Here is a 26,415-nt window from a genome sequence, read left to right on the forward strand (position 1 = left end):
GACTAGGGAAGGTTCAGTTTAGTGTGAGGAGCTCCAAAATCAAGCATTTCCTTGAAGCACTCTCAGACCTGCTGGCCCAAATTGTAGGGCCTTTTCACTGCTTTCCTTGAAGGATGTATTTAGAAGATCTGCTGAGCTGTCTAAGCCCAAACCCATCAGCATCTCCCTCAGAAACTCCTCATGGCTCCTCAAACTTCCCTTCTCTTCCTCCTGCTGGAAGCTGCTGTGGCACAGAGAGGTCCCTGCTGCCTCCCAACATTCACATTCCTTGTTTGCTTTTAACTTTTCCTTAGGGAAGCCATGGGCCATGTCTTGCCAGTAAACAGAGACATCAGCAGATCCCTGCTGATCCCAGAGCAAGAGCTTTCCTTACAGCTCCAGCCTTCCCTTGGCACAGATGTCTCTCACCACTGTGGTGTCTGAGGCCCCAGCTCAGCCCAAAGCTCCTTCAGAGGGTTTTCCTATGGCTGGATGGGGCTGGATGAGCCTTCTGGAGCCTTTTCCAGGGAGGCAAAACAGTTTCTTGCCTTACTGAGTTTCTCTCTGCTCCTCTTCCTGAGGCTTCTCAGAAATCCAACATCCAGAGACAAAAGAAAGCAAAACAAATCCTTTTGTCCCAGGCTGTCATACAGATGGGCTTATACCAACAAGGAAGGCATTAGTCATTAACACCCCAGAGCAGTCACCACAAGCCCAGAGTGTGGATCAATGTTTGTGTGTTTCTGGCATGTTTTCCCTCTGTGTCTCTGTGGGATGTTGTGTATCAGGGGCTCAGGTCACTCCCAGCTCATGGAGAGTCTTTTGAGATTCCTGTTCTCCTGGAGAACCCTCCCCTACTCCCTCTGGATGCACAATGCAACATGAGCAGCTCTCACAGCCCTGCTGCTCTGCCTCTGCTGCCTGGGGAATGCCAGTGGTATGGAGAGCCCAGGATGCAGAGGGTGCAGAGGGATGAGCCCACACGTGGCTGTTTTTCTCAAGGCACTGAACATTCTCCTCTGCAAACACTCAGAGCCTTTGCTCTGGTGGCTCCCACTGTGCTACCAGCCTGGCAAAGCCCACTGGCCCTGGCTTGGAGGCTGGGCAGGGGCTGTGTAGGAAAATGATCACAGAATCATGGCTTTGTGCAGGTTGGAAAACCTCTCTGGGATCATTGAGTCCAACCATCCCCAACACTGCCAAGGCCACTCTGGTGGTGTTTGAGGGTCCCCAGGACGAGGTAAGAGATGAGAATCTTGACTCCATGTTTCAGAAGGCTGATTTATTATTCTTTTATATATATTATATTAAAAGAAAATTATATACGAAAACTATACCAAAAGAATAGAAGAAAGGAGACATCAGAAAGCTAGAAAGGAATGAATAATAAAATCTCGTGACAGACTCAGAGTCTGACACAGCTGGCTGTGATTGGCCATTAATTAAAAACAATTCACATGCTGGGTAAACAATTCTCCAAATCACATTCTAAAGTAGCAAAACATGGAGCAGCTGAAGCTTCCCAGCTTCTCAGGAGAAAAGATCCTGGCAAAATAATTGTACATAAAATATGGTCAGGCCACCCCTGACCGTGTTCCCAAATGCCACATTAACAAGGCTTTTAAACCCCCCAGGGACAGGGACTCCACCAGTGCCCTGGGCAGCCCTTTCTAATCCCTGACCACGCTTTCCACGAAGATCAGAAAACCCTTGAGAGGATCAAGGGTTTCATTATCTCGTTTCTTAACATTTCACTGCAAAATGTGAATTTGATTTAGTGAAATCCACTTTAGATCAAAAGTCCAAATAAATCACATGGGTTTTCTTGTTTAGTTTCAAAACTGCTGAAGTATTTTTACTCAAGGCTGGTAAAACAGACAGTTCCAACTTGTCTCTTTAATCCATGTTATCTGTAACAGGTTGTTGTACTGAAATATTGATGGCATTTTTAATAATGAAATCATCTACTATATACTAAATATCCCCTTAATATATGTGCTTGGAAACCTACTTAACCTCGTATTTAATACAAATTCTTTATAAGCTATGAAACCCAGTGTAACACAGTATAAAACCTTATCATGTTATAACACAGTTCCATATTTTATTGTAATAAAGGAGTAAAATGCAAACAAGCCCACACTTCGTGTTGCTCTGATTTTTATTCTGATGGATTTTACATGCACCATGGAGCAAGAGAACATGAATTGCTCCCAAAAGCTGCTTTATCTGGGCGCTGCTTCAGCAGGACAGGAAGCCACCCCAGAGCAGCAGCATTTCCCAGGGAACAACAAACCCCCATGTGGAAGATGTCAGCTCAGGAGCTCCGACCATTCCAGGCCTGTACAGCCAGGGAGAGCAGGGGCTGATTGCTGCTGGCTCAGGTGGCACTGGGGGGGCACTGAGGGGCACTGGCAGCATTCCCATTCTCCAGGGCCAGGCATCCCATCCCAGGAGCAGCTCAGACCCTCCTGGCTGTGCTCACCTGGGCACGCCAAGGAGTAGAGCTCTGCCTTTGTGTCCTGCAGTCTCAGCTCCATGGAGACAAAAGGGAAGGGGGTTAAACTGCCTGGTAAGAGCCGTTCTCTTTGAGAACACTTGGCTCATCCAGCAGGGGATAGCACATCCCAGAGCCATAAATAATGCATGGATCCCTCACATGGAGCTCACTCCAGCCTTGCATTCCTTAGAGTCAGCAAATATCATTTTCCCCTTCTCTTTTGTGTGCCTGTGGTTTGGTGGATGGCTCAGGAGAAGGGAAAGCTCCTCTGAGGTGCTGTGTTGATCTGCTTTCATATCTTCCTCCTCTTTCACTTCCCTTTTCTGCCTCCCCAAAAAGCCTCCTGCCTGAGCTGTGTCAGAACAGCAGCACTGCCAAGCTGCCATGGAGGGCTGGAGTTGCTGCTGGATTTGGGAAACAGATGAGCTTAATGTGTTCAGCTAAACGCAGGTTTTAGAGCTCAGTCAAACTGCAGCTCATCCTGGACCACTCCTCCCGAGAAAACGAGGCACAAGAATTTGGCTGCTGGACAGCGACAGGGAAAAAAAGTGTGAATTTCTCTCCAGTGTGATGAAAATGCTTCCCTGAAAGCAGGTTTGGAACTCACTGGCATTGCTATCAGGAGAGATCCAGAACTCACAGCTGCTGAGCAGGTGGTTGAAATCATAATTCATTGGTGTTCCCTTCCTGATTGCCCAAACACTAATGAGCTGCTCAGAACCTGGAACTGCTAATTATGTGTCTGAGATTTAAAAGGAGTACCCAAGATGTCTTCATGCTACTAAAATAGTCCAGACTTGATTGCTGTCAGTCTGTCTAAAAAAACCCTTGGATTAATCAATAAGACACCACACTCTGAGTGGATAATTAGGTTTCTGGGACCCCAAAGCTACTAAGAAGGTGCTCAGGACCCTGATGCTTCTCCAAGTCCATTTTTTTGGAAGTATTTTGAGAATTTGGACCTCCACTCCCACATTCCCCTTGCGCTGTCCTCGTCTCTGCTGGAGTGCATCCCTTCACGTAGGATTTGTGATCCATGGCTCGGTCCCACCTGGCTGCAGCTTTTCTTCTGGATCTGAGTCACACGGCACAGCCAGTGGAGAGCAACTCTATTAAAAGCCACAGTGGTGCCACACTGACATGTATTTCTTCTTCTAAGAGTATCCTGAGATGACTTCAGCTCTGACCTACTTTAAAGTCAGGCTGATTTTGTCTAAGCAGCAGCTGCACTTGAAGGCAAAGAGATGGAAGGAAAAGCTGCTGAAATCCAGTTTTCTGGTCAAAGGTTTTTGCCCAGCAAGATTCAGAGCTGCTCAACTTTGTAGCCTACTCTTTTGTCAGCTCTTTGGTTTTCCCTGACACATCTTTCCATGGCACAGGCTGCAGCCTTGGCTCTCCCAGCAAAGGACAGGGGAAGCAGTCCCTGTTCCTCACTGCATCTTTTACACAGCTAGCAAATGGGAGAAGTAATTAACTCCCACATGTTTACTACAGTAATTATGAATTTGCATTGCTCTCTGTAACAACAAAGTGGACCAGGCTCCCAAAACCCTCTCATGTGTTTCTGAAGTCCCCACATTCCCTTTTTGAACAAGTCCTGCATCTTTAGAACAATCACATTCAGCCTTAGCTCTGTCTGTATTCTCTCACCATCATATTTTCTGAAAACTCCCTTCACCAAGATTTCTTCTCCTGGGAAGCTGAGAAACCTCAGAGAAAAAGGAAAATAATATTATCTCATTGCTTCTCCTGTGTTTGCTGCTTTGGAATGTGGTTTGGGGATTGTTTATCCAACAGGTGAATTGTTTTTACCTAATGACCAATCACAGCCAGCTGTGTCAGACTCTGAGGACTCAGTCACAAGTTTTTACTTAGTATCTTGTTAAGCCTTCTGTAAGTATCCTTTCTCTATTCTTTAGTATAGTTTTAGTATAGCATTCTTTATTATAATATAATATCATAAAATAATAACTTAGCCTTCTAGAACATGGAGTCAGATTCTCAATTCCCCCTTCATCCTGGGGACCTCAAAAATACCGCAGGATTCTTTGTGTCTCTCAATGCCTTCCTGAGGATCGGGGATGCCTGGGATGTTTCTCAAAGGCCCTTCATCACCATGCATTCCATACATCTTGGTTTGCTTCCATTCCCCATCCAGATGATGGGAATACCAGCCAGGACAACAAACCTTGCAGTGGGAGCAGCAGACAGTGAGGTGCTCCAGAGAGGTAGTGACTGAGCCTGTATTTGGATTTTAAGGGAATTTCAGCAGGGCCCTGATTGTCTCTGGGATTTTCCATTGCTTTGGCAGGAAAGTCTTCCATCCATGTGGCTGTTGGGACTCTCTTGCATCTCCCATTCACAGGGTCCCTTCCATCTCACACTGCAGGCAGTGTGTGTCACAAAATATATTCCTGATTTGTTCCTGAGCTCAATTCCTCAGCTCAGCTCAAGTTGGAGGCTGCTGGGATGTGGGCTGGCTCTGCACACCACACACACTCCCTGGCAAATGCTCCAGTGAACAAACATTTATTAAAAAGCAGCAAATGTGAACTATAACTGACTGCATAAAGGTGCTGGTGAATTGACAACATATGCCCAGAGTGACAGCAGGAACGCAGCAGCAGGAAATGGAAAGCTCTCACTTCCCAGTCTGACACGGATCTCAGGGTGAGACTGAGCTGTGGCTTGGGGCACATCCTGCACACTCATGGCTGTGTTCACAGCATGAACCTGGTACTCCTGACCAGATGCGATTTCAATGTCTGAGTCAGCTCCAGCAAAGCCACCCCCACCCTCTCTGACAGCTTTATTGTCCCTCATCCCAAACAACCAGCATGGATTCACCTCTTAGGCTCTCTGCATTGGCTAAACAGAGCATCCCTCCTTCTGCAGCAGGAGCAGCCCAGCTCTAGCAGCCTGATCCATCCTTTACCTCAGGATAATCCCTCTGGAGATGGGTTGCAGAACCCTGCAAAGCACCCAAGGGTGCCAGCAGTACCAGCTCTGCTTGCAGCACAAACAAGTTGTAGCACGGTCATCACTGCCCTGCTTCCAGTGGAGATTCTGAGGTCACAATTTAGGATTCAAAAGGGACAGGATGGACTCAGAGCAAACTCCCAGCGCTGCCACTAAAACCAAGAGAAATGAGGCTGAACTGCACATTCAGCACAAAGCTGGGCTGCCAGTCCCATCTTCATTAGCTAAATGTCCACTAAGTCAACACATAGTGGGTCTTAATTAGTCCACATCTGGACCTCGGTCCGTCCTAAGAGCATCCCCACATCACTGATGCCAGAGCTCCAGCTCTCCTGCTCCCTCCCAAATCTTCCAGGGCAGCTGATTTGCAGCTGGAGCCTGGACCACAACCCTGCCAGGCATGTTTGCTGTGGCTCCAGCTTTGCCAGGGATGTTTCCACACAGCTCTAATTAACAGCAGCAACAAGCACTTTTGAGCCATGGAGGGAACCCCGGTGGGCAGAGTGAATGTTTCCCTAACTGCTCCCACAGCCTTGTCTCTCTACGAAACCGGAGGGCAAACTTCCAAATCTCTTCCCTCTCTCCCTGCTGCAGCACGTTCCAGCCCTGCGGGGGAGCCAGGCTTTGGAATAAGCACACACTGCATTTTCTCTCCTTTATTTATGGGATAACAGAGCAGGTGCTCTGTTTCATGAGACAACAATCAGAGTTTCCAGGTGGGTAAAATCTAGCCCAAGTAACTCATTTCTGCAGAGGAAATTTATTAATATATTTTTAAAAAGGTTTTCCCTTTCTCTCTGTGCTGTGTTGTGAGTACCGGTCAGAATGAACTGAACTGATGCTGTCCCTCCCTTTTCTCTCCTGCTGCTCAGAGAGCCCATAAATCAGAGAGAAAATTTTATTATTTTTAAGCAGCAGAGGAGAGACCACATTTCTGCTCCATTTTTGTGTGATGTCTAATACAACAGCATCCCAGGGGCTCCCAGATGGGATTTGAATATGGATAAACAAAAACCCAGCCACATCTAATGCCCTGACTTCAGTCAGAATGGCCATTAACAGGATCCCAGGGTGTTCTTACCCTCCCTTGCAGGGGAGAAATTGAGTAACACTCATGGATGTTCTCAACATTAACATTAACCTGTAATTTAGGGAAGCTCAGACCAGAGAGTGTCTGCAGTTGGGGTGTCTTGCACTCATGTTTTGGGCAGATTCTCACTGCAGGCAGTGAGAACACCCTCAAGGGAAGCTTCTGCAGCCTCCAAGTGGGATCTTCACCCAGCCCTGGCTAGGATTTCCACCCTGATAGACTCAATATTCCTGTCTCCATGCAGACACAGACAGGGGCTGAGTTAATTGAATTCTGAGAACTGACAAGTTGGGTATTAAAGTCTTCTCAGGATCAAGAAACACAGAATTGATACTGTGTGACTCCAGGAACTGAGGGGAAAGAGCTTTCCCGGACAAGGCTGTGTTTTTCCAGGTTTCCCAGGCACCCCACTCTGCTTAACCCAGGTGAGAGGTGCCTGATTCCCACAATCCAGGTGTACACCCAACCCATTCCTTCAGTCCAGGACAAAGTTGTTGTTCACGGACTTGGAGAGGTCCTTGAACCCTCCTGTTCCTGGCAGCCACCTCACACAATCCCACCACCAAGGGATAATCCTGGTTGAAACCCTGCTGGGTTCTTTATCCCCATTACTTCAGAATTTTGTCCCTTCAAGAAATAATAACAATAAAAACACCTTTCCAGCTTCCAGCATCAAGTTATCCATGACCAATTTGTACCATTTGCTCCAAAGCCAGCACCACGGTTTGGCTGAAATAGCTCCATTTCCCCCCAGTCATCATCCCCTTGATGGATTTCTCCAGAGTTATCCTAGTCCTTCACACAGCCTTTGCCAGACTCACTTAAACAAGCTCAATTCTCATCATCTCCCCTCTAGAACAGGTGCTTCTTTTCCTTAATCCTCCTCCCAGTCTCATTCTGTACCCGTTCCAGGTTGGATTCAGCTGCTTTGGGATGAAGCCATTGCCTTTTCCAGTGGCATTAACACCTCCTGAGCTCCAGAAGAGCTTTGTAAAGAGCCTTGGCAAGGTACCATGAATTAAAGCAGCCACTTAATTAAACCCCCCAGTCATGACCTCTCCCATATCATCCTGGTGATTTACACAATGCACACAAATCTCCAGGTATTGTATTTGCAGGGATGCCCCACTGAAAGCAGGAATGATGCACCTGATTCCATGTTCTCAGAAGGCTAATTTATTACTTTATGATACTAAATTATATTAAAGAATATGGAAAGGATACTTACTGAATGCTAAAAAGATAATAATGAAAACTCGTGACTCTCTCCAGAGTCCCAGCACAGCTTGGCCCTGATTGGCCAAAGAGTAAAAACAACTCCCAGCAGAATGCAATGGAACAATCACCTGTGGGTGAACAATCTCCAAACACATTCCACATAAGCACAGCACAGGAGAAGCAAATGAGATAAGAATTGTTTTCCTTTTCTCTGAAGCTTCTCAGCTACCCAGGAAAAAATCCTGGGGGAAGGGATTTTTTCAGAGAATGTGAATGCCATGCCCAGGTGCAGAGTACTGGGAACATTGCCTGTAACCCCTGGGATCCATCTGCAAAAGAAACAGGCAGGGATGGAGCATGGAGCAGGTCTTTGCTCACTGATGTTTGAGATCTGTGCTCCAAAATATTCTTTTTAGTGTTTCATGATCCCAGAATCATGGGATGGTTTGAGATGGAAGGGACTTAAAAGCTCTTCTCATTCCCACTCCCTACCATGGGCAAGGACACCTTCCACTGTCCCAGGTGTCTCCAAGCCCTGTCCAACCTGGCTTTGGACACTTCCAGGGATGAGGAGTCCACAACCTCCTGGGAAAATTGTTCTAGCAGCCCCCTGCCTTCCAGGGATGGTCCAACCATTCCCTCCATTGCAGAGCCCACAGCCCCTGCAGGAGGAGGACAAAGTTTTGGCAGAATGGCTGAGGAGGAAGGCTGAAGGTCAGGCAGTGGTTTCAGGAAGGCCTGGGAACCCCAGCTGGCAGGAGCAGCTTCATGATCTCACCTCTAAGTTTCTGCCATAAATGTAACTCCACACCTACAGGAACCTCCCCTCTGGAGCTGAGCCTGAGCTGCTCCATGTGGCTCATGCTGGGGAGTTTGGTTTCTGAAGAGGAAGGAAACCTTTTACACTCTGAAGTCTTAAATATTATTGTTCCCTGTTGAGTGTGGGTTAAACAAGGAAAACAGTGATACTTTTCTCACTGGCTCTTTTGCAGCTCTTCTACAGGCATATAAAAACAATAATGAGCCAGTCAAGCACTTTAAGCAGTCAGGCAATGATAAATGAGACCCACTAAAACCCTTCTGTCTTTGCCAAGGGCACTCTGGATTATACTTGAACCTGTTTTAACATTAGCACTTAACCTTCTTTTCCACAAAGTTGCCTTTGCATGCAAAAACCATGATGGAGCTCAAAATAACAAGTCAAAGAAATGGTTCCCTGAGAGAAAAAGGAACATTTGCTTTACAGTCAGGGCTGGGGTTTAAGTGTACTTTATGTGCTTACTAACCTCAGAATTTTAAAGGAATGGAGATATAATTCCATGTTACTAGTAAGGGAGGGAGGAAAGGCATGAAATGCAGCATCAAAGTACTTTTTATGTCAGCTTGGCATGAAAAATGTGGAGAAAGAATATAGATAAGCATTATTTTCAGCAATCATAGAATCCCAGAAACACTGAGGTTGGAAAAGACCTCCAGGATCATCGAGTCTCATCTGTAACTGATCCCCAGCCTGTCCCCAGCCCAGAGCACTGAGTGCCATGACCAGGAATTCCTTGGACGCCTCCAGGGTGGGCACTCCAAACCTCCCTGGGCAGCCCCTGCCAAGGTCTGACCCCCCTTTCCATGGGGAAATTCCTGCTGTGTCCACCCTGAGCCTGCCCTGACCCAGCCTGAGGCCGTTCCCTCTGCTCCTGTCCCTGTTCCCTGGAGCACAGCCCGACCCCCCCAGCTGTCCCCTCCTGGCAGGAGCTGTGCAGAGCCACAAGGGCCCCCCTGAGCCTCCTTTTCTCCAGGCTGAGCCCCTTCCCAGCTCCCTCCTTTTCTCCAGGCTGAGCCCCTTCCCAGCTCCCTCAGCCCCTCCTGGTGCCTGGAAGGAATGGACTGGCCATGCCAGTGTGGCCCCTTGCCAATCTCCTCTGCTGCTCCTGTTTGCCTCCCTGCATCTCCTCCCCATCCCCACCAGCCCAGGCACTGCTCCCAACCATTTCCCTTCCTCCAGCCCTTTCTCCCTCTCCAACAGCACACTGGGAGTGCAGACGACCCCAGTTTCTAGACCCTCAGCTCAGGAGCAGGCCACCAAACCTCTGCTGTAAGGATGTCCAGCTGGATCTCAGAATCAGGGAATTGTTAAAATTACATCTGAGATCACCAAGTCCAACCCACAGCACCATCCCCATGGTCACTCTTAACCCTGTCCTCAAGTGCCACATCCATAATTTTTTGAACACTTCCAGGGGCAGTTGGTGAGTGCCCTGCCCTGCCTCAGATCCAATGCTTAACAACCTTTTCTGTGACAAAATTTTCCCAAATTTTCCCTAATATTCAATCTAAACCTCCCTTGGAGCTTCTAGATGCTCTTTTATCTCTTACCCTTGATATTTTAGGAATGTGAGATTCCCTGTGAGTAGCAAGGATCATATGCCTTAAACTGGTATTTACTGCATCGCTGTTGCAATAACTGATACAAACACATCATCTGCATCTTTGAACCATCATCATCATCTTTAACAATCAAGTGCCCACACCTTGACTGACAAACACCACATGGGTGACACCCAGGGGAGAACCGTAGTGCGCACCAAAAAGCTGGAATATCACGCAGCTGGATGTGCCTGGACTGAAAGAGGAGAGGAATAATAATTCCAAGTGAGAAACACTGCAGGGAGATGGAGCTGCTCAGGCGCAGCTCAGAGAAGGGGTGAACCAAGTGGTTTCTCAGCACTAAAGCCACAATACTGGTTTCTGGTTTTATTGGGTTTAATGAAAGTGTGTCTTTTTTGAAAGATAAGTGGGATTACAAGAACATACATGACTCAGACACTTATTTCTCCTCCTGACACAAAAGAACAAACAAACAAACCATCGAAAGACCAGAACACACAAAGGGCTCGCAGTAGCTGTGTTAACAACTGACAGCTCTTCCCCAGGTTTCAATATTACTTAGTAAATGGGGACTGTACTAACGTGCCTTATTTACAACAAAATAAATGCATACCGCATTTCCCTGCCTTGATAACTGAACTGTCCTTGCTTGATCTCCAGAAATAGTTTGTCACATTAATTTACCTGTGGTAACTGTGCTGTAACACCTGGTGTTAGATGGGTTTGAAACATGGGAAGAAAATATGCTGCAGTTAATTGTTCCAACAAGCAGCCACGGGCACCCCCAGTGGGGAGGAGTCTTTTAGGCTCAGAAATCCCCATCAGCATTGAACAGAATTCCAAAGTGGAAGGGAGGTGATGCTTTACCTCAGGATGCTGTTCAGCCTGCAGGCACTTGCAGAAGCTCTCTGGGGTTTGCAGAGCTGCAGTAGCTGTGTGTTCAGGTACTCTGTGTACCTGATTTGCAAATGCAGTAAGAAAGGCTTTCAAAATGTTTTTTGAGTGAAGACATTTGCAGAAAAATCTGTTTGGTTTCAATTTCTTACGACCAGGAATGACAGATTTTCTCATGTCTGTACAAAATCACAGCCTGTGTCATTCTCTGCAGCAGGTTAAAGCAATTCCTCTCCCTTAGTTAAAGTTTAATCAATTTTAATAATAAATGTTTAATAGCAAACATAAACCAGAAAAACAGCCCTTGTCTCAAGGAGATGACAGTTTTATTACCAACTGTGAGTGGAGTGAGAGCCTTGGACTGACTAGGGGCTGTGTGGGCTCTGAGCTGGGCAGGATTTCCCACCCAGGACCTCAGGAGTAGGATGCAGAGCTGAGGTCCCTCCATGAATTCCAAGTCCTGCAGCACTGTGGGCCTAACTCCCAGTTCTGGGAATTATTCAGAATTTGAAACAGAAACATGAATGAAGCTCGTGTCCCTGAGGATTTTCTTTCCTAACCTCTCCCTGCTCTGTCCCAGGTTCCTCAGGACCCCCCCAGCAGCATCAGAAGAAACCAGGAGGAGCTGACCTGCACACCCAGGACCTTCCTTCACACCCACACCTCCCCTGGCATGGTTCCCTTTGCCCCATGGAGAGCACAGCACTCTGCACCCTTGTTTGATCTTGCTTGTGCTGTACTGCCAGAGAAGTGTGAGCTGTCTCATTATTGCCAGGCTGCTCCTGGAGAAAATGGGGCACATGTGTTTGTTGACCAGCTGGTCCCTGTCAGAGACAATGTAAAACACAAGCACTGACCCTGTTTTTCCTCCCTGGGCTCCAGTTTGGGTCTCTCCCAGCTGCCAGCTTTTGTGAAACTCATAGAAATCACATGAATTTGAGACTTCTCCTCTTCTTTCAATTGAAGGACAATTGCTGAAACCTTCTCTTATCAGGAAATAAACCTCAAACCATCTCCAGAAAGCTCAGAGGTCGAGCTGTCAGAAACATCTTGCTCTGACTGCCCTTTGAAAGAGGGGACTCGTTTGAAAGCAGTAAATTAAATCCCCTATTCAGGGAAAGCCAGACATGAATAAGTAACTCAGGGTTCCTCCCCACTAACTCAGATGACACCAGGGCTTGCCCCCAAACCCCTATAAAATAGAATCTGGGTGCAACAGAACCTGCTGACCTACAAGAGCAAGATGTAGGGGCAGCACATGGTGAAAAGTTGCCCAGCTCTGCATCACTTTTTCCGGACTTAATTCTGAACCAGATGATCCATTTAATGAGGCATCCCAGGGTTTCAGTGTTTTATTTTGCACTGAGATTTTTATTTTAATTAATTTCATGGAAAATAGAAGTTCTTTAAGACAAAAAGCTTTCATTTTTCATGTGGAAAATCTCATCCCAGGAGACACTTGGACATTTTTCTGGTATCATGCACAAACACCATAGAAAAATCCTTTCCCTCTTGACCTGTTTTTCCCCAGAGAGATGTAGATGTACAGAGACATCATCACAAGACTGACCTCTGAGGGTCTTTTTGTTCTACCACAAGATAATGAGGAGAGAATTCTTTTTTCAGGGATGGATGCAGTTGTGGGGGCTAACAAAGGGATCTCACCCTCATTAATGTCTTTAGGAGGCAAATTCCACTGGGGTTCTATAAACTGGGAATGCTTTGCCAGCCTGGAACTTGTCTCCTCCCACAGCTCATTCTGAGCTGCCACGTACACCTCCTCTCTCCATGCCTGTCCTGGAATTACAGGGGGACTTGTTGAGATTGGTGTGGATCAGCTCAAACTCCTGCCATACCTGACAGAAACAAATCAATTTGTTATTCATGTGCAAGTCACACGTATTTCAGGAGATGCTTCATCATAATTTAGCATTAGTTAATGGCTATTTAGAGTAATCCTGCAGCATCTGTAGAAGGGATGCTGGCTGCAGCATCTGAGGCTGGGGTAGAGGATGAAAAATGCAGCTGAATTAACAAGGATCAATCTTAACATCCAGCACTGCAGCTCCTTCTCTCCAGCATGATCTCCACACCCTGGTCATGCTATCCATGGAAACTGTTCCCATCTTTTACATAAAGATTGGTTTAGATGGAAACATTTGAGAAATTACTAGAACAGCAGTTTTCCCAAAGCCTTATGGGAAAACTTGCCACTGTTAATTAGGAAAAAAAAAAAAAAATCTCCAAACAGTAAATGCTTCAAAGGAAGAAATTAATATATCAGGGTTGTATGACTGCTGTACCCCCCCAGCAGCTCCTGAGCTGAAGAGGACATAACTTGTTATGTTCTGTGAGATCCTGATCCCCACCCCTAACCCTAATCCCAGCAGTATATCCAGAGAAAAATACCAGCATGATGAACAGAAACTGTACTTCTGAGCAGAATTCTGGTTCACCTGTTCACAGAAACACCAAGAAATCTGGTGGTGAATGTCAGCTCCAATCCAAGGTCCCCTTCAGCTAAACCATCCCAATACAGATGGCTGAGAGTCCCCCCCATCTCCCAAACCGTAATTCCATTCCCCATTCAAGGTTGAATTGACACCTCTCTGACATCCTGGTTCAGCTTTCAGAGGTTCCTCCATCACTGGAGAACTGCTGAGGTGTTCATAGCTCTGCTGACACTACTTCACACACAACAGAGCCATGAGCTGCTCTTCCAAAGCCTTGCAGAAGATCCTGGAAGGGATGGAGAGGCTTTCCCGGATATCTCCGGATTCACCATCCATTTCAGTGCCAGGGAGCAGTGGAGTGTGGTGTTGGAAGTTTAGATAATCAAGGGTTAGGCTTCTATTAATTCCTCCCACTGCTCATTGACTCTCTTCTGCACTTAATTTAGTCCTGCCTATGGCAACTGCAGTGATGTTTGCTGGGCTGTCATGGAGCAACCTCAAGTGAATCCTGTCCTGTCCTGTCATCCTGCTGTTCCAGAGCTCCAGCTCATCATTTTCTACTGAGCTGGGAGAAACCTCCTGTCACGGAGCCTTTCAATTACCCCTCTCACAGTAACACAGCTGAATCACCAGAGAGCATTTGCTGGGGTTTATTTATTCTCTTCTCCTGGCCTAAGATTAATGTCCCTCAAACATTCAGGTGAACCAAAAGTTTGAATAACTATTATGGGATGGGATTCACTGTTATGGGATTCAGCCCCTTTCATAAAGTGAAATTTTTGCACAACTCCTCCACTGCACAGGTGTGGGAATTCAGAGAGTCTGGAAAACATGAATGGAATGAGAAACCAAAAAATGTCTAAATGGGTTGCTTTGATTTTCTTCTTCCAATAATGACAAAACCTTTAAAAAGCAAAATACGTTTCAATAATTTTTAATTTTAATTTCATTTTAAATTACTTTAATTTCATATCCATCTTCATAATACATTTATATATTAGTCTTCATCACCACTGAAACAGCATCATGAAAACTCAATTTTATAGAGCAGCTAAAACTTGTTCCCACTAAAATTTCTAAAATTTTTGGACCTCCAGTGGTTTAGTTTGATGGTTTGGGTTTTAGTTTGGGATTCTTTTCCTATAGGCAAGGTGGACAGACTCATCTCTATCAGTTTCCCTCAGGAAAGACTCCAATTCCCAAGAAACTCACACTGGAAGTGAGATCTGGACAATCTTTAGACTGACTGAAAGGGAAGCCTACAGACCTGGCATGAGACAAGAGCATGAAATCCCCTTCTCGTGCAAGGTCACATTGATGTGAGGGAGCACCGGAGGAGATGAAATTTGTCTCAGTCTTTTTCACTTCTGATTTTCTTTTCAAATTTCAGTCTCTGAGGAAATCATGAAGCAGAACTAGCTCCTCTGACAGGAGCAGACAACTGAGCAGCTCCTCTTGCACATGAAAATCCCTTATGGCCCCATTCCCATGGATGGGCTCCTCTGGGAAATCCAAGTGCAGATTAAACCTCCTTTCATCCATCTCACCCTGAGCAAAAATATGTGCATTTTCCATTACCCTTCATTCCTTCACTTCATGCTCCTTGCCTAAACACACAGGCTAAATCCTTCCTTCCATGGCACAACAGCAACAAATAATCAAAACAATTCAGCTTTTCTTCAAGTAATGGCATGTGCTTGGTTGTAAATATTCATGGCTGGGTGGAAATTGGTTCTTGATGGCCCTGAGCATGCTGGTGTCAGTCGTGCTGAAATAACTCCCTTTTACCTCCAAGGGTGATTTTGTTTTCCTGGTGCAGGTCTCACATTAATCCATGGCAGATGGAGTCAGACATGACCACCTCATCTACTTCATTTTCCCTCTTACTTTGTTGAGCTTCTGGGGCCTGAGAGGTTTCCTCACAGATTTCCGTAGGCAAGAAAGTCCCAACAAGCTTCTAGAGGACCATTCTGTTGCACTCATCCCTCAAAAAAGTCAACCTGACCTCTCAGCAGATGCAGGTGTCAAAACAGACACTGACTTTCACAACCTTCACCTTTAGCCACAGATCACTGTTTCCTCCCTCAGGAAGATCTGAGTCCTCCCCACTCCCAGCCCTCTCATAGCTGTCATAACTTTGTAAGCAAGAAAGTTTTCCATGGGTCTGTTTTCCCAAAGAACTCTTCCTATGGAATGCTGCAGGGTCTCATCAGCCCAGCAGGCAGAGTGGGTTTTGTATTCTTGAGTCCCATATAGAGCTGGTGTAGCTGTGGCAGCAACACAGTCACCTGACACCCTGCTCACACCGCCCTTATCTCAATAGCTTATCACCTTTTCACCTCACCCTGACCATGCCAATGGATGCAGAACTCTGCTGCATGGCCAGCCTGAGCCTGGATGGCACTCCAGGCATAAATCCTGTGACAAATGCCCTTGGGAAGGCATAGGAGGGACTCCAGACCCTGCCAGAGGAGATGGAGACGCTGAGCGTAACCTCCCCGTCCTGCTGCTCCTTGGGAGCTGCCAGACACATTTTTCTGTCAGCAGGAGCTTAGTGATGGATCTGAGGTTTTGTTTTTTTTTTTTTCATGGAATCACCACAGTCTGCTTCTAAAGTAAATAGGGAGTTTCAGAAAATTGGAAAAGGCAGGGGTTTGCTCAGAGAAACTGTGGTGGACTCATTATGGAATCCGAGCTGTGAATGCCGCAGTGCTCAATGCAGACAGAGCTGTCAGCAACTTTGCATTTTAGAGCAATTTTTGTCCTTAGGTCAATAAGGCAAACTTGTGCACAGAGTTCACTGAGAGGAAGGTGATCGTCTTCTCAAAGTGGCTTTCATTTCTCAGGAAGGCTGAGGGTGAACTGAACATGAGAGCAGATCAGAGATGGGCAGAGCTCCTCAGAGTTAGAGCTGTGGTTTCCATCACTATTGGTGATGAACAATAGGATTGAGGCTGCCCTCAGCAAGCTCGATGACACCAGGCTGTGTGACACGCTGGGGGGAAGGGATGGGATCCAGCAGGACCTCAATAGGCTGGAGAAGTGGGAATGTGTGACCTTCACAAAGTCCATCAAGGCCAAGTGCAAGGTCCTGCAAGGCTGTTTGGCCTGGAGAAGAGAAGCTCTGGGGAGACTGATATCCTTTAGAGCCCCTTCCAGTGCCCAAAGAGGTCCAAGAGAGATAGAGGAAAAGGGCATGTAGGGACAGGACAAAGGGGAATGGCTTTAAACTGAAGAAGAGCAGGCTTGGATAAGATATTAGGAAAACATGCTTCCCTGGAAGGGGTGGGGAGGCCCTGGCACAAGATGCCCAAAGAAGCTTTCGCTGCCCCTGGACTCTGGAAGTGTCCAAGGCCAGGCTGAATGGAGCTTGGAGCAGTCTGGGATAGTGGAAGGTGCCCATGGTGGAGAGTGGAAGTGGATGATTTAAAGGTCCTTTCCAACCCAAACCATTCCAGGGTCCTATGTTTCTATGAAAAAATTAGATGCTCCAAAAATAGCAAAAGGACTTAAGACCCAGCAGGTCTGCACCTGCTTTCTGTTATAGAATTATAATTCACCTTGGAAGGGACCTCAAGAGGCCAGAGGCCCTCACTGAAGTCAGACCTGGTTTTTTTGGTTTTTTTTTTTTTTCAAGTGAAAATTTCTCCTGTTTAACTTCATGACAACTGGTTTCGATTTTTACCCATTTCTGTCCATGGGGATCATGGACCTGGTAGTCAGAACCTCTCAGGGAGGGTTTAGATTAAACCCACAGCAGTCATACCATGATTTTTCCCAGGGCATCACTGCATTTGGTCAGATAAACACAAAGATTCCTCAAGAGGAGACATCTGGGAGGTTGTTTATTATCTGCCAAGAAGACTCCAAAGGGGGGGGGGTATGGACAAGCTATGTTGCTCTACTTTACCTCTCCAGCTGGAAACCATGCTGGGGTTTTTATATATTCCTTGTCTTTCCTGGCCTTTTCTTCTAGCTTTGGACATGACTAGACTAAGTCTGGTTCCTGTAGAGAGAGCACAAGTACATGTGAAACCTTTCTGTGGTTTCACCCTCCACCCACTGCAGACAGAAAACTGTACCCAGGAGAACTCACGCAAGGCCAGTTGTCAGGGAGACCCTGTGACATGAACTGTGTTAGTCACAGAGAGCCACAGGCAAAGGAGGCACCAGGACAGAGTGCCAGATGATTATCAGATTTGTTCTCTGTTGTTGACAACCTTGGCTCTCCACTGCTTTGGGCACTTCAGTTCTCAGTGTCTGTCCAGAAGAAATGAGCTGAAGCACAAGAAGCTGCACTCAGAGATATTTCCAACACTAAGAAAAGCCTCACACAATTCCCAGGGCAATTCTGATAAACCCTGGCAGCCCTCTAAAATTTCCTCCATCCTTGGAACTCCAATGGCACTCCCCTTGCTCAGCAGTTCTTCCCCATCCCAAGGGTGGATTTGCATTTTGCTCTAGCTCCAGGTGCTATTTGGAGTGCAAATCCCTGGGCAGGTGGGCTGTGGAAGACGGAGGAGCTCTCATTTAAACTCCTGACAAATAACTCTAATGAATGGGAATCACTCAGAAGAGAGGAGGGCTCTTGCCCTCCTCCAAACCAAGTGCCAGCTGCTCCAGCAAGGGAAGTTGAGCCCACATTTGGCTCTTACACACACAGATTCTTTGTCCTTCCTCTCCCAGGGCCCTCCCCATGCCTCATCTCCCTCGTCATCCATGCCCCTCCGCTCTCCAGCTGGCTCTGGCACTTTGGCTGTGCCTCTTCCTGACATTTCCCACTTGTTTAAATTATTCCCATCCTAAAGCCTGAGTGAGAGAGGGCAGCATGTCTGGCTAAGAAATAACTCAAAACGCATCCAAACACAGCCCTTTTCAAAGATCATTAAGGAGGACTGTCACTGTTCTGGTCAGATCTCCAGTCAATCCAGCATCCCAAATGTGGAGCACCAATGCCCCAAGTTAACAACCTGCAGCCCATTTCTGCAGTTTCTCTCCTTTGGAGTTGTTTCACCCACTGTTTATACTTCCAGTAAGGACGGGGAGAAAAACACTCTAAGGGAAACACAGGTTTAAATTTAAAGGTATAAAGTTAATTTATTATTAACACAGTCAGAGGAGGATAATGAGAAGTAAAATAAGCCCCTAAAACACCTTTTTTCCCCCCAGCCCTTCCCTCCTTCCCACTGACAGCACAGGGAGAAAAGGCATGGGGGTTTTGGTCAGTTCATCACTACAGATCTTTTTATGTTCATTTTGGGAGAGGAGTCTTTTTTCTGCGGTGCCGTGGGGTCCCTCCCATGGGCAAACAGTCTTCCCAAAACTGCTGTGGCACTGGTCACTCATGCACAGGGTGCAGTCTTCTAAGGATGGGCTGCTCTAGTTTGGAAGCAAGGGCTCTCTCTATCTCTCTCTCTCTCTGGGAGCAGGGGCCCTCTCTCTGCATTTGGGTCTCCCACTGGATCACAGCTTTCTCTGGCATCCACCCACTCTGGAGTGAACATTTCTCTCACAGGCTGTGAGTGGATTTCTGCATCCCCTGTGGACTTCATGCATTACAAGGAAGACAGCCTGCTTCACCACAGTCCTCACTATGGCCTGCAGAGGAATCTTGGCTCTGAGACTTTGGAGCACCTCCTCCCCTTCGTTTTCCACTGACCTTGGTTCCACCATGTTGTTTTCCCTCACATCTCCTCACTTCTTCCTCTTCTCTGACTAGAAGAAAACCTGCTGCCCTGTCCCAGATTGCAAGGCAGTGTATATTCTGTTTGCCATCTGTTAGAGGTGGAGCAGTTATCTTCTGTTAATTGAGCAGTTTTCTTTATCTCTTCCACAAACCAATCCTCCCTCCAGGGAGACATCTTCTGTTCATCGGCTATTAAATGTCCCTGCATCACTGTTAAGAATTACAGCGTCCCATTGTGAGACGCTCCGCCGAGAGGGAGGAGCCAAACATTTCCTAACTGGATATAATCTGAGTTTTTGGGACACCAGCACAGCCTTTCCACTGCATTCCCAGAGGAACAGCTGCCCCTACCACTGGATCCTCAGAGGAAGACTCCACCCTTCTCCAGGATCCCTGCTCCAGCAGAACCACCCCTGGCACTGCAGGAGGGCTGAGCCACAATTCCAGTGGGACTGCTGCCAGCCCCCTGACCCACAGGGTGTCAGGTTGTGTTCTGACTCTGTCAGTGTTGTTTTGATTTGCAGCATTGTTTATTTTATTTTTATTTTCTTCCTTAATAAAGAATTGTTATTATTTCTGCTCCCATATCTTTCCCTGAGAGCTTTTTCATTTCAAATTCATAGCAATTTGGAGGGAGGGGGTTTACAGTTTCCAGTTCAGGCGAAGCTCCTGCCTTCCTTAGCAGACACCTGGCTTTCCAAACCAAGACATGCCCATAGGTGCCCTTGCCAACAAGTTCCACCAATTCGAAGATATTGCAAAATCCTGGAGCACCGAGAAATTGATCTTGTTCTGCCTTGGGGAATCGCCCATCATGCTTTCCCTGCCACCACCTTGCAGGTGCTAATTAACACCTCTGCTCATGCAGGGCACTACCAAGGGGAGGCTGCCACCACTGCCCCTGCCCTTCCGCCTGGCACGGCTGGCTAAGGGCAGCCAGGCAGGCGAGGCTCAATGGCCCCAGCAGCGCTGCCAGGCCACCCCTGGGCATCACAGAGGTGTTCCCAACCTCTCTAACTGGGCCAGCAGCATGTCCTTCTTCAAAGCTATCAGAGACTGTCTGACATGGTGGGAGTTTCTATCAGCTTCTCACAGAAGCAATCCCTGTGGCTGCCCCACTACCAAAAACCAGGCTATGCCAAACCAACACATAGTATTAAAGGATTTAAAACTGGATTTGCCATGAAAAGGCCCCACTGAAGCTCCACAGCTTTCATTAGATTTTAACTCTATTGACCATTCCAACCAGGAATGGTTTTCCATGAGCATTGATCCCAACTGGCATCCACCCATGAAACTTCCTGCAAAATATAAAATATTATCCTACCATTTTTTAATAAATAAAGGAAATACAAACCCCATCAGTGTAACAGGGAACTACCACACCCATAAATCCTTAAGGGACAGAGAAATTTAATGCAGGAAACCACTGGGTGGAATGAGGGTCTGCACTTCCCAAGGGCAGGGTTTGCTAGATACCTGAGCCAGGAGCAATCCACCTCCTTTTAGACACCCAATGAGACACCATCAGCAGCAAAATTATAACCCTGCACTCCCTCTGTGCCTCTGCCCACACCCAGACCCTCAACAGCACCTGCACAATTGAGATATTCCAGTGCAGACTGGGAAGGCTGCAGAGAAACCTGCTGGATTTCACACATGATTTCCTACTGGAAAACAGCCTGTTTGTGTAAAAGTTATCACTGAATTGCACATCTCATTGCTGCACATCTCATAATGGCAAATCTCATTATGGCATCTCAGATTCTGGAGCAAACGTTGGGAAAAGTTGTGACTCTCCAGAAAAATTGGAAAATAAGAAATGTAATGTTTTTCAGAATCAAGTATGCACTATCCTGATGTTTTTTCTTGAAGAAAGTAAAAGTTGTATAACAGATGAGAATGGCGTAGTTAGAAGGGAATAGTTAAAGCTATTCACTAAACATTGGCCTGATAGATACACTAGAAAGAAGGGCAGAAAAAATATGTATAGAGAAAATCAGATAGATTGACAGAAACTCATGTCTTAAAATAGAAATATTCACATGAGATGCACTTCATTATGTGGACCCTGCAGGTCAGAAGAATGTATATTGAAAATAAATGAGTTCTATCCTTCAATTGTCATGGCCACTGGCAATAAATAGACACCTGATGAGGCAGAGCAGGCACGAGGGAAAAGTTTGTGTTAGCTGGGATGAGTGGACGTGTGAGGAAGCACAGCCCAATGCTGCATTTAGCAAATGGAACATGGTACCACCCCAGACACCCAGAGCACACACCCAGAACAGCCCCCAGAGCCACAGCCAGGCTGTGCTGGGCAGGGCTGTGCTGCTGGGAGGTATTTCTCAGCAAAGGGGGACTGAGATCCCATTCCCCTGCTGCTCACATTCCCAATATCCACTCCCAGGCTGTCCCATCCCTCACTCCATATTTGCCCCGTGGGCTGAAAGGCTTTTCAGAGGTTTTCTCCCCATTGCCCCCCACATTTTCTGGGCCCCACACAAAATCATCCTGCCAGTGTCCCCTGCGAATGCCCAGCATCATCCCAGGCTGGATCAATGAAGGCCATGAGCCACACCAGCAGCCCTGGGAAAGAGGCTTTGCTCCACACACCCAAAGGGACTCCCAAACATCACAGTGCTGTGGCGAGGGCTGATGAGCTCAAGCTGTGCCAGGCTCAGCAGCAGTGGAACGAAGACCTTGATGTCACATGGAGCAGCAGGAGCACAGCTCCTCCAGGAAAATGCCATCTGCAAGGTCAGCTTCAACCACGACCTCCTGGGGGGAGCAATGCAGAAAACAAGGAGGGGATTTCCTTGGCTGCTGCTCTCAGGCTTTCCTCCTCCACATACTCCAAGGGAATGGCTTTGCTAAAGCATGTTCTGCCAATTTTCTCTTCTTCACTGGCTTTGCCTACAGCAGAGCTCTGCATTATTTTCTCTGCTGCTCTGTGTCTGGCAATGCCAGCACAGGATCAGCACATTCTGCTAAGACCTGGCTGTTCCCTTTGGGGTATTTCTGCAAAAAAGCTGTGGGTGCACACTCCAGTGAGCAGACCTTAATATGGGAAATGCTGTCTGAGAGGTATTAGGGGGAGAAGGAGCAGGAAGTGTAGGGAAAACACAGCTCAAGCCCTGTTATTAAAGCAGTGACAGAGGATTTAAACAGGGCAGTGGAGGAGGAAGAAGGGTAAAGTCAAGTGTTTTCAAAGTGCCTAGATGCTACCATTTCAGCTCCTGCTCTCCATTCAGCAGCAGCAGCACTGTGGTGTGGGCTTTATTCAGGGACACCCTGCACACAAAACCCCCACGCAGCAGAGGGCAGAGCTGACCAGAGGCAGTACAGCACTGACTCCTCCAGCAGCAGAGTTCCTGTTTGGGGCAGCCCTCTGCTGCAAAACTCCTGCCTCCTCTGCTCCCAGCTGCCAGAATCTGGGGAGTCTGTATAAAACCCTTGTAGCTCTTCACCCTGATGACATATTGCAAACTGCCCTGGGATTTACACCCTGTTTCCCTTCAGGAAACAAATCAAGCTTCAGTGATGACTCTTCTCCAGCGGGCGCTGCAGCAGGATGGATGTGCTGTCACTGAGCCCGTGTGCAGCTGCAACAGGTTGGTGGTGATTAAATGCAAAATTCATCCAGGACATGAGGTTCTGATTCAGCCTGGAGGCAGCTCACAGACCTTTACAGCATTCTCCCTGTGGAAACACCTACTCATCCTTCAAACAGACACTTTTTCCTGCCTTTTATCTGAGAAGTAAAATCTGGAAGAAAAACAGGGTTGTTGTGTCCCTGTTGAGTGCTACTTCCTGGATTTCCATAACCTGGGGGATTACCTGGGGTCAGTGAGATGGAAGCCCTGCCTCTGTGAGAGACAATGTTGTCTTCTGGCTCAGGTAGGAGCTGCTTTGCAGAATGGGCTGAATTATTGCACTCAGTCTCTCACTTTGACAAGGACAAGTGCTGTCAGTCCATAAGATCTTGTCTCTTTCTAGCTTGCCCTGATCTGTTTAAGCAGAGAATTTTTTTGGCAGACAGGGAATGTTTGTCTTTCTGGAAACTACAGTATTCCCCATTAGAAAAAAAATTTAAAATAATTGTTTCAGAAGCAATTACCTCAAAAACTCAATAGTTAGGGGTGACACCCTGCTGGGTCCCAGGTGGGCTGCCAAGAGCTCCTGTCTTCTGCTTTTCAAAGTCCTTATTTAAGCCCTGCAGGTGCTTTGAAAGTGCTGGTTGCTCGCTAGCTTTGAGGTTTTTGCTTTTGGCTAGTTCTTATTTCATTCTTGGCAAGTCCACAGGTGGAATACCTCCCAATCCCCACACTTTGCTACAGTCAAGAGAAGTCTGTCCATTCTCCTGGGATCTGACCTCACTTCCCAACTCTTCTGTCCCCTGGACTTTTGCATCTGTTTCTCCTTTTTTATCCCATTCTCCAGACCTGCTCACACAGGCCTTCTCTTTAGCAAGCTCCTCTCCTTGGAACTTGGTTGACGCCTTCCTACAGCTTGGATGACCCAACCCCTGCTCAGACCTGCCCAGGGAGCAGAAACAAGGGAATGGTTTGCCTGAATAGCCAGTTTGAAATAGACACACATCGGAGATATTCACAGGTAATAACTGAGGTGTACAATTCTATGTTCCCGCTCCGGGGTGTAAAGAGAGCACAGTCCAGGAGATGGCAACAACTTTGGTGCTGGAGTCAGTTGGACTCATTTGTCCAGATATCCAAAGCAGCACAGATAGAAATATTCCCTTCTCCCAAAACCAGACAGAGATTCTGCTGATGAACCAGGGGATCACAAACCCTGCCCAGGACCTGCTCTCTGCAGGACACACTATAATTAGCAGAACAAGGAACAGCACTCCCAAGAAATAACCACCTGAAACCTGTAACATTCCTGACTCCAGGATCACATGGCCGAGGCACTGCCCAGCATGGCCTGAGAGCACAGTGGGACTTAGCCCAGAGCCCAGTATGCCCCAGCTCAGCCAGTATGGGGCTCAGCCCTCTCTGCAAATCCTGCCCAGTCCACTCACCTGCCCCAGTGGCACAGAGGGGCATCACTTCAGCCAGGAAACCTCCTAGTAATTTTTATTTTACACTGACACATTTACCACCACAGCACCCAGGCCAGCCTGCACTGCCATCAGGGTCAGCCAGAAGCTGGAAACTCAGCAGCAGCTACTTCCCTCTGCATGCTCAAACACCTGGCTCGATCCACCTCCCCCCGTCTCAGAGCAGACCGGGATCAGATCTCATGCTCTCAGTTGCTTTTCCTCTCCTTCACTTTCTCCTCCTTTCATCTAACACAGCACAGGAAGGACACAGCACCAGGCAGGTACCCAGCTGCTACCCACACTCTGCCGCAAACCAGAATTTATGAGCCATGAACACCAGGAACAAGAAGAAAAATTTCCCCTTCCAGAGTTCCAGCAATGCTGCAAACACATGGAGAGAGACAGCTGGACACTGCTCAGACCAGTCCTGAGCACCTTCCCTTCTTGCTGGCTCTGTCCAGCCCTCTCTGCTTCCTTCAGCTGGCTGACATCCACTGACCATGGTAAGAGACCCTCAGGTCCCCTGTGATGCTCAGCAGCATCCATCTGACCCTGAGTAAACACTGAGAGCCGTGGGCTTTACTCAGCATGGAGGCCGGACCTGCTACAAACCCTTTGCAAAACCCCCATTAGGATTCCAACAAACAAACTTCTGCTCAACAGGCTTCCTCCCGCTCCTCCTCTGCCATGTCAGAGCCTGGCAGCCACTGTCTCACCACACCAGACCCACACAGCTTGGCCAGAGACCTCTAGGGCTGTCCTGGCTCTGTAACACCATGGTCCACATGCCCAGAGAACAGAAAAACAGAGAGTCTGCTCATACTCACAGTTCTGAAGTCCTTGTGGTTGCACTCCTGGCCCCTGAACTTGCAGTACAGCATCATATCCTTCAGGTCGTGGCCAACCCGTGCCAAGAACTCTTGCATGCTGAAAACTTTGGGTTTATACTGCTTAAAGTTGGCCTTTTCTTGGAGGGTGGCTAAGACAGCAGGGTCAGCCAGGTGAGGGTTGGGGATCTGCAGGTTCACATCAAGCAGAGCCAGGAGCTCCCCAGCATGGTACAGGTCGTTGGTGGTGAGCCGGGAGAAGCGGAACTCGTTGAGGTTACAGATGGTGACAGCAGGAAACACCAGGCTGTTCGCCACCACCTCATCCACTTTGGTCACATGCTGGTAGGAGAAGTAAAAAGCCACCCTGTCCGAGCTCTCCACCAGGAGCAGACCCAGCGAGCCCACAAAAGCCAAGGTCCAGAGCAGGCGCCGGATGGTGACCGGCCCATAGACAAAGACGTGACGGATCCCGTGGAGCGTGGTTGTGTTGGCAAAAATCTGGATGCTGGAAGGCTGCAGGCTGCCCATGCTGCCCTCGCTGTTGCTGTCCTTCAGATCCATAGTTCATTTAAATCCTGGTCCTGCTTTTTGGGTCAGTCTGAGCCAGAACTGGGATCTGGATCTCTCCCCTCTCCTCTCCAAAGTAATTAAACCCTTTCAGAGGCAGGCGAGGGAAGCAGAGTGAGACCAGCTGCTGCGAGTTTATCCCACGAGCTCAGCAGTAGCTTCGTCGGGGTAAATATTTATATAAAATCCATTCAAACTCTTGGTCTTGATTTCCTCGGTGCGATAAGGAGGGCTGGTTTTATTTAGGGAGACACCAAGGTGATGTGGAAGAGATGTGGGTGGGCAGCGAAAGCTGAGCCAATGGCAATAAAGTCCTCCCCCTGCACACACACACTCAAGCACACACGCGCCGAGGGGAGCTGAGATAAAGCGAACGAGCCTTAAACAAGCGGAGGGAGCTCGCAGGCTGTTAACTAGTGCGGAAAGCTGAGCATGCTGCTTCCCGCGGATCTTCAGTCCGACCGGGAGATGCTCCCCGAGCTCCGGGGATGCGACTGCAGGATTCAGGCATCTCTCCTCCTCCTCACCTCTCCATTTTGAGCAGAAAACACCACCCCGAAAACCCAGCCTGTGCTGTCGGTGTGATTTGCAAGGGAAAGGTGGGCAGCTAATTCAGAGGAGAAATAGGAGAGCAAAAGGGGGAGCGGAAAGGAAAGGCTAAAAAATAAAAGGAACGGCTGAAAAATAAAAGAAAAGAAGGGGACTGCTGCTCAGTTTCTCTTTCACTCGGCAGCTCCGAGCAAAACCCCGTCAGGGCAAAAGCCGGGCAGCG

The 26,415-nt window shown here is 47.7% G+C and overlaps 1 protein-coding gene across 2 annotated transcripts in view; it reads right to left on the bottom strand.

Annotated features, from left to right (window-relative positions):
- Positions 1–25,920, bottom strand: part of LOC103821678 (acid-sensing ion channel 2) — a 460,082-nt gene extending 434,162 nt beyond the window's left edge. The window contains exon 1 of one of the 2 annotated variants that reach the window (XR_007780224.1): positions 25,074–25,920. Coding sequence is in view for 1 of the 2 variants with exons in the window: in XM_050985563.1 (XP_050841520.1) it covers positions 25,074–25,637 (564 nt within the window). In the remaining variant the exon portion in view is untranslated. The remainder of the gene's footprint in view (positions 1–25,073) is intronic. The other variant, XM_050985563.1, reaches the window with a different exon arrangement.
- Positions 25,921–26,415: the final 495 nt, after the last annotated feature.

This window comes from Serinus canaria, chromosome 27, assembly GCF_022539315.1.
Source record: "Serinus canaria isolate serCan28SL12 chromosome 27, serCan2020, whole genome shotgun sequence".
Lineage (NCBI taxonomy): Eukaryota > Metazoa > Chordata > Aves > Passeriformes > Fringillidae > Serinus > Serinus canaria.